The sequence below is a fragment of the Musa acuminata genome, chromosome BXJ3-6 (assembly GCF_036884655.1).
Source record: "Musa acuminata AAA Group cultivar baxijiao chromosome BXJ3-6, Cavendish_Baxijiao_AAA, whole genome shotgun sequence".
Lineage (NCBI taxonomy): Eukaryota > Viridiplantae > Streptophyta > Magnoliopsida > Zingiberales > Musaceae > Musa > Musa acuminata.
This window is the reverse complement of record NC_088354.1, coordinates 26614438-26622494: the sequence shown is the minus strand read 5'-3', so window position 1 is coordinate 26622494 and position 8057 is coordinate 26614438. Positions and strand designations below refer to the sequence as shown.

General features: G+C 40.2%; 1 protein-coding gene across 1 annotated transcript; it reads left to right on the top strand.

Moving 5' to 3' along the window:
* Positions 1-5062: 5062 nt before the first annotated feature.
* Positions 5063-7079, top strand: LOC135640162 (large ribosomal subunit protein eL33w). The gene is made up of 5 exons (XM_065154350.1): positions 5063-5235; positions 5343-5378; positions 5486-5714; positions 5797-5842; positions 6856-7079. Exons 1-4 carry the CDS (start codon positions 5204-5206, stop codon positions 5836-5838), a joined length of 339 nt encoding a protein of 112 aa, XP_065010422.1. The 5' UTR covers positions 5063-5203; the 3' UTR covers positions 5839-5842; positions 6856-7079.
* The last annotated feature ends 978 nt before the right edge of the window (positions 7080-8057 follow it).

Below are 8057 nucleotides of genomic sequence, written 5' to 3'. Positions count from 1 at the left end.
AAGAATAAATGCAAACCGGAGAAGACGAGAGTTTATAGTGGTTCGTTCAATCGTGACCTACATCCACTCCTCCGATTCCTCTTCCGTCGAGGCCACCGGCATCCACTAACGATCTTCTTTTACAAGGCGAAGATCAACCTTCTTCTTACATCCCTCTTCTCCTTTTACCGGGTTTAGGAGACAACCCTTACAAGCACTCACTCTCCTCTCTTAAGTAGAATTCTAACACTTAAGCTAGAGGAGGGAAATTTTAGAGATTACAGCATCTTTTTCTCTCTTTTAATTTCTCTGTGCTTGTTTGTTTTACCCAGGGATGGGAGGGGCATTTATAGGCTCCAAACCAGTTTGAATTCCGAGCTAAAAACTATCATCTCCCGGAATTCCTAGGTTAGGCGGTTGCACCGCCTGATAGAGCTCGGAGACTGAGCCTTTGGGAGGTGCCACCTCCTATCAGGGGCGGTTGCACCGCTTGGCAGAACTCGGAGACTGAGCCTCTGGGCGGTGCCACCGCCTGATAGGGGCAGTTGCACCGCTTGGTAGAGCTCGGAGACCGAGCTTAGGCAGTTCCACCGCCTGTCAGGGGTGGTTGCACCACCCAATCTCACTCGGAGACTGAGCCCAAGCGGTGCCACCGCTTGATTGGGGTGGTTGGACCGCCCAGTCTTGCTCGGAGATTGAGCCCAAGCGGTGCCACCGCTTGACTTGGGCAGTTGCACCGCCCAGCTTTCCTGGGAGATCATCTCCTGGGCGGTGCCACCGCCGACCCTAGTAGTGCCACTGCCTCGCAGGAATTCTGTTCCGAATGGGTTGATCCATTCAGCCCAATTTGGGTCTGTCAAGGGCCCAATTGCCCCCAGATTAAGTTAATGGGATCACCTCCCATTCCTAACTTAATCTACATGCTAACTACGACATTTTTTAAGACATTTACTACAACTTGCTCTGGTGCGTCAATCGCTTCTTCCGGCGAACTTCCGTCGATCATCCGATGAACCCTCAGTGATACTCCTGCGGACTTCCGGCAAACTCCTGGACTTGCAATGATCCACTTGGCGAGTTCCGACGAGCTTCTTTTGGCAAGTTCTTGGACTTCTCGGATTTATTCCCGCAGAATCTCCGATGACCGTCTGGACTTCCGTCGAACTCTCGAACTCCCAACGTGATCATAGTCTTGACTTCGGCGCAACTTCTACTGCATGTCTTACTTCCATCGTAGTTAATCCTGCACATGTAAAATAAAACTTTGATCGAGACAATTAATCCTAAGCAATTAACCAAGTTGTCCGGCATGTCATTGGTCCCTCGATGCTTCGTCCGATTCTTCGGCGCATCATCCTCTCCTGCGGCCTATTGCCCAATCAGCCAGTTGATTCCGTAACTCCGATATCCATGGCACAATACCCACTCTTCTTGGCCTGATGCCCGAGTCTACGGCCCGAAGCCTTCTGTCGATACGTCGATCGATCCACCGGCCCGATGTCCAATCATCTGACATGTTCCTCTAGCATAACATGATTTTTTCTGCTTTAATTATCTCATCCTGATCAAAGCATCCTGCGTCACTCAAAACGTAGATTAAAACATAAACATATATCAAGTGGTTTCATCATCAAAATACGAGATTCAAAAGAGTCGCCTTAGTTCCTCCATCAAATGCTTCTCCGAGATAAGGTGCATGTGTCCAGAAGCTCCCTTCGTCTTTGGCACCATGCAAGATGAGTCCGCTCCATCAGAATGAAGGACCCATGGAACAACATGATCCTGCTCTTGCCTCTATAAGAGTTCATGTCCTTGACCTTTGTCCAAGGAAAGCTCTGTGCCTCTACTCTATGTTCCATCTTCTATGTCTGCTCCCTTCATGCGGCTTGGGTACTTCGCCAAGTTACACCCAAGTTGCTCTGCTCCTCGTTTTGCATTGAGTTGATGGTGGCCCTCGTGCCCATCATTCCATAGGTCAGCCCTCTCTTGAGTCTGATATCTATATCGACTCCAAGTGTACCTTCATTTGTGTTGCTTTGGGTCGCTCTCCCACTTGATCTCACAATGCATTCTCTCAAGCGAGATCATGCGACGACTCCTCGCCGCTTGCTCAGTCCATTGAGCTTCGTGGAGTTGTTATTTTTTAGGTTCTCCTCCTTAACATGTGTGGTCCATTGCACGTGATTCTCCCTCTAGAGAGCTGGGAGTTATCCCTCCTGGATATCTATTTTGTTGAAGTCACATCTCTCTTCGTTTTCTTCTCTTTGAAAGCTTCGAAGACCACCATCTCTTTGGACTATTTCGACTTGCTGAACAAACTGTGCATTGTTCTGCCTCCTGTTAGATTGTGACTCTACGTCAATATAGCCCCCCATTGCACCACTCAAGGCCTAACAACATGCTGAACTTGCTGCACACTTCAGCCTCCTACAGACATATCCTTCATATGCCGAAGAAAAAGTTTCAATGCTCTATGGTGTAGAGTTTCAGTTGCCTTGGGATGGCCGCGAATATTCCATCGTCCGCATATAAGCCCTTGCATGAGTATCGAATTCTTCGAGTTAGCAATTCCCCTCATCTCTATGAGCTTTGCACACAACTCTTTCGGTCGCTGAGCAACTCATTCCACCTTGCATGGTCTCATCTTTTACCAAGCGCCTTGCTTGCCTGGAATACCATCAAGTATAGTTGTCAATGTCAAGTCATAACTCGAACTCAGCCATCCCAACCTTTGTGCATTATGCATTCTTCCAAGCTTGCTTATTCTCATTGTGCCTTTTACACGAAGGGTTGGCCATTCCTCTGAATGCCAATCTTAGATGCCCGCTCCTCCGAGCGACTCCTTTTCCCTACATCTTCATGCTTATTTTCCCCTAAACGGTCGCCCGTATGCTGACTGCCCTCAAAGCAGCCCCGCTAGATCCCCCACATTTGTATGCCAAGTGTCTCTATGAGCGCTTGTCCCGCTCTGATACCATCTATCACGGGTTTAGCTAGTTTTGTCGAAGTCATGCAGCACCCTTATGTCTGTCCGCAAAGGTCAGCCTCCCCAAAACCTCCCATGGTCCCTTATGACCTACAAACGAGAAAATAGGTTAGAGAAAGCGCCTCACTCGGGATCCACAAGCAAACATTTTAGGAAACACTTCATAGATAATGTAAATTACAAACAAACTTTACAAGCTCTGAACGGTTGCACAAGAAAAGGTCAAAATGGTCCACTACAGACTGAGTATCTCTCACAAGTGTCCACATGACACAACCTTTATTTACAAGCGTAAGAAGGCCACCAAACCCAACTAAAATGGGGCTGTTAAGCCTTCAACCGTCCCTCTACATGCTATGCAAAGCATGAACAAACCAAAAAACACAGACATACATAAGCATTACATCGAACATCCTGTTTAGAATTTTATCCGTGACAAGAGGGCGCGGGAATTTCCTCCCTTTCCTTACAGACAGCAACCGAAAAGCAATTGACCGGCGAGAAGAGAGGCAACGACGGATAGAAGAGACGGTTGAATCGCGAAGATGACCGAGGAGAGATTCTTGTCAAGCGAGGGTATTATTATCATTATAAGATATTTTCCATATACTTCAAATATATTTAACATCATAAGATATTTATATGTATGAATTATATAAGTAGTATTAATATTAGGATGAACGAGGGGAGGCATGGAGATAATAACATGGGAGGGTCAATGAGTAATGGGTGAGGTGACGCGTCAGAAAAAGACTAAAGGCTAAAGGTAAAGATAACAATAAACTAACAACATAAAGAGGAGGGGAGACGATAGCGAAGACAATACAAGGTATATTGATCGCCTGTGTAATATATGAGGACGATGAGGGTAAGATGACAAGTCGAGATGTTGAGGACATAAATATCATTTAAAAAAAAAAGATGTTCCATAAAAAAAATTTAAAAAATAGGGTATTTTATGAAAATTTAAAAAATAGGGTATCCTATGATTTTTTTTTTTAAATATGTACTTTTCATAAATTTATCCTTAATATTATAACTTCCTTATATATGATGAATTACATAATTGAAAAAATTCAATAATTTTAATGGACATGATATTTCAACGGATGCTCGAAGTTAAAACTAATTACTTGTGGAATAATGGATTGACCATTACGAATTTCTCAACAAAGACACTGAATCGTGTACATAGTGATACTCATTCCTATGTAATTAAAATTATACATGTCTCAATTGTAATTAATGATTTTAGAATTTATTCCTCTTAAATTTATTTTAGAACATATATATCCTTCAATAACCTAAAGATTTAGGCTCCTGTTAAACTATTTTATATATCATATATTAGCACTCTGATTGGCATTAATAATACCATTGACAAACTAAAATTTAATTCATGATATTTTAATACTTTATATAATTAAGGATTTTAAGATCCCGTGCATGAGCATCCATAAAAACAATCAATAATTGATCGTAGAAAATATTAGTTACTTTGAGATTAAAAAAAAAAGATACTTAAATATGTTAAAAAAAACACTCCAATGCTTTTACAAAGAATATATTTAGAGTTTTGATTATAGTATCTAATTTACGGAGATTAACACGGTGAAATTTTTACATTTAGAAGAATATACATGCTAAAAATAAGTATGAAAATCACTTATTTTTTCATAAATGCTAAATGGTGAGCATATGATTTGATCCTTCGTTCTTGTTATTAAATAAACAAAAAAATTTATCGATTATATTAGTTAATATCCTTAAAATTTTATCACCTAATAACTATTGTACATTATCACCGTATCAATATTTTAGATGTGAAATAACTTATTATATATAAAAAATTTATCTTATAATTTTTTATATTATTTATAAAATTTTTCATATAATGTTATATCAAAATGTCAAATTTTGGCTAATATCTGAAAGGACTTATATTAGTGTTTGGGAGAGAGAAACTATGATATTTCACTAAATGAGTAAAGTGACAGACAAGCATATGTGCGTAAATATACTTCGCTAAATGGGTCGCATCAAGGCCCAAATCGAGCTGGAGAAGCCTAAGCCCTTTTTCATTCGGAGATGCAACTACGACCGTCCGGTCTGCTGATCTCGCTCTCGCTCTCGCTCGCGCTCTCTCCTATTTAACTGCTCTTCGTCTCCCAAACCCTACTTCGATTCTCGTTCTTGACTTGCGGTCTGTTCGTCGGCGCACCACTCGTGAGCACCAAGATGGTGAAGGGGCGGCAAGGCGAGCGCGTGAGGTACCATCTTGTCCTCTCCTAGAAGATAATCTGCTCCTTTTCTTCATTTTGATCCCCATCAAGTCGACCTTTTTATGGTTGCTCTTATCGGCTGATTTGAATTTCAGGTTGTACGTCCGCGGGACGATCCTCGGTTACAAGAGGCAAGTCGAGACTCCATCAACTATGGAATTTATTCCTTGATTTTATTGGATTTGTGTGTGTGTGTGTGTGTTTTCTATGGGGGTTGATCGGGGAATCTATGGATCAGGTCGAAGTCCAACCAGTACGAGAACACCTCGCTGGTGCAGATCGAGGGCGTGAACACCAAGGAGGAGGTGGCATGGTACTGCGGTAAGAGGATGGCGTACATCTACAAGGCGAAGACGAAGACCAAGGGGACGCGGTACCGGTGCATCTGGGGCAAGGTCACGCGCCCACACGGCAACAGCGGCGTCATCCGTGCCAAGTTCAAGTCCAACCTCCCGCCTAAATCCATGGTGAGCTCGAGTCCCTGTGCTTAGTCGAGCTTCAAAGATCACATTTTTGCTTACCTTTTTTCTCGTCTCTTTATATGTGTAGGGTGGAAAAGTCAGGGTTTTCATGTATCCCAGCAACATCTGAGGAGGTAAGCTTCCACTGCATCTGTTATTAGAATGTACTTGGATAACGTACTTGTCTGATTTTGTTATTGTGTTCTTCTTCTTAGTTATTTCTTGCTGAATGAGTATCGATTTCTGTGATTTTTCTTTCTAAGCTATTGTCCATGTTGTTTTGTTGAGTATATCTCTTTATGCAATCGTCACTCTTAGTTATCATCTTTCCACTTGTGTATATGACATCGTCTGTGAAATTTTGTTTGCTGGGCACAGAACAATGGGAATGGCTTAAGGTTTCCAACCAAATCCTCAATGTAATAATTGGCATATTGTGACATCCTGTAACAATTTATAGTTACTTTAATGCTTGTTTAGTTTATTGTTTGAGTGTAGTACCTCTTACTGATGGTTTCTTATGCTCTGAACCTAAGCTGGATGAATGATTCCTATACGATAAACATGATTGTGTGATGAGGAAGTTTTTGTTTCTTGTGATGAAAAAAAATTCAGAGCAAACACTTACAGCTCACACGACTTCCTCGGAGGTTTTCAATGTTCATATTTCATATTAACGTATCACATGAAGTTTATTCAAATGATTGAACTAAATAATTAGACTGCTTTAAGAATGGACCGAGATATTGGCGTGTATGCCACATGCTCTTCTAGATGGATGTACTTCCTTTCCCAAAAAAAACAAAAACAAAATTACGTTGATTTGTGCCACCTAAGTGGAGGGAAGTAGAAGAGATTAGATCAGAAAGGTGAATAAGTGGAATGAGCCTTGTAACCCAAACGTTCTTGAGAAACCTTAAGCTCCTGTTGTGCTGGTTTCATTTGACCCAATTGGTGTTTATATGACAAGGCAATTCTTTATCCAGTTTTACACAATGTGCTGCACCTATCAATTATGTAGAAAACAAAGCACCAAATCTCAGTTGTGATAGACGCTCGGTGAGCCAGCTTTCCGTAAGCATAGTTGTGATGATCCACTTCCAATTGTTTGTTTAATACCTTTTTGCCCTTTTTCTTCACTGTTCAGGTGATTGGTGCAGCAGAGCTGATGTCTTGGTGCAGCTGCGGCTGGGTTTCTAGTGGGATTGGAGCCAAAACATTTCCTAGATATTAGAAGTATATCTATATCCTTCTTTTTGGGAAACTTGAACTTAATTTACAAGTTGGAACAACTGTATTTTGATAAGGAGAAAGTTAGCAATGGCTTAATAAAAGCTCGCCATCGATGATTGCTTGCTGGTCGTTTAAGAAGATTATAATCATTTTATTTTGGGTTCCTGATTGGATAGAGTGTTGAACAGTGTTTTTTAAGTTTTTGGTTCTTCCATGGATAATGTGATGGCTGTTTGTATAAGATTACTTAAATAGATAAATATAATTGACAGCTCTAAATTGGATGCTATCTGCAAGAGATATTAGGAAAAAGTGTTGTTAAAAAAATTATGTTTTATTGACTATGGGTTGAACCAAAACAAAGAAAAAACAAAAATGTGTTTTCTTGGTAGGTATGATCCATTGGACATAGGTTTATTTTTTTTTTACTTTTTTTTTTATTTGTTAGATTTTTTTTATATTTTCTATCCGTTTCTAGTGGTATGTATATAAATGCAGCTGTGGCGGGATGTCTTATTTTATCTCTTCAAGAAAAAAAAAATGTTTTTGAAAAATAATTTTACTTGGATATTTTTTTTCTCTCGACTCGGATTGCTGAAAATTTATCTGATGATGAATCAGCAAAGAGTAAAAAACAGTGCCATATCAATCGCCCAAAGTCACATTATTTTTTCCGTAATAATATTGAAGAAGTAGATATTTTAGAATGAGATTCTGCCAAAAGTAAGTAATTATGTATGTATACACGCTGCTTTGCTTATCTGCCAAAAGTATGCACTTCTGCCGTATCTTTCAGCATCCAAAAACAAAAAAATTATATTGATTCCATTAAATATACATAATTCAATTTTCTTAATCTTTTTCGGGATTGAAAAAGAGGCGTGGGTTAATAGTCATACACAAAACATCTATCCATCTAAAAATATTTCCTTTATAATTATTATACGTTGAGTCGATCCATTCATTACACACTATGCAATCCGCAACAAAAGAGTAAGAAATTAAGTCTAAAGTTCCTTTATAATTATTATACGTCGATCCATCACACACTTTATAATTCCAAGATCAAGGTCTTAGAATATTACTGAATAGATCATGTACACACTGCGCAATCCG

Coding starts and splice junctions, on each gene's coding strand:
- LOC135640162 (XM_065154350.1), top strand. CDS start 5,204: ATGGTGAAGGGGCGGCAAGGCGAGCGCGTGAG. Junction 5,236..5,342: donor CGGCAAGGCGAGCGCGTGAG/GTACCATCTTGT, acceptor TTTGAATTTCAG/GTTGTACGTCCGCGGGACGA. Junction 5,715..5,796: donor ACCTCCCGCCTAAATCCATG/GTGAGCTCGAGT, acceptor TTATATGTGTAG/GGTGGAAAAGTCAGGGTTTT.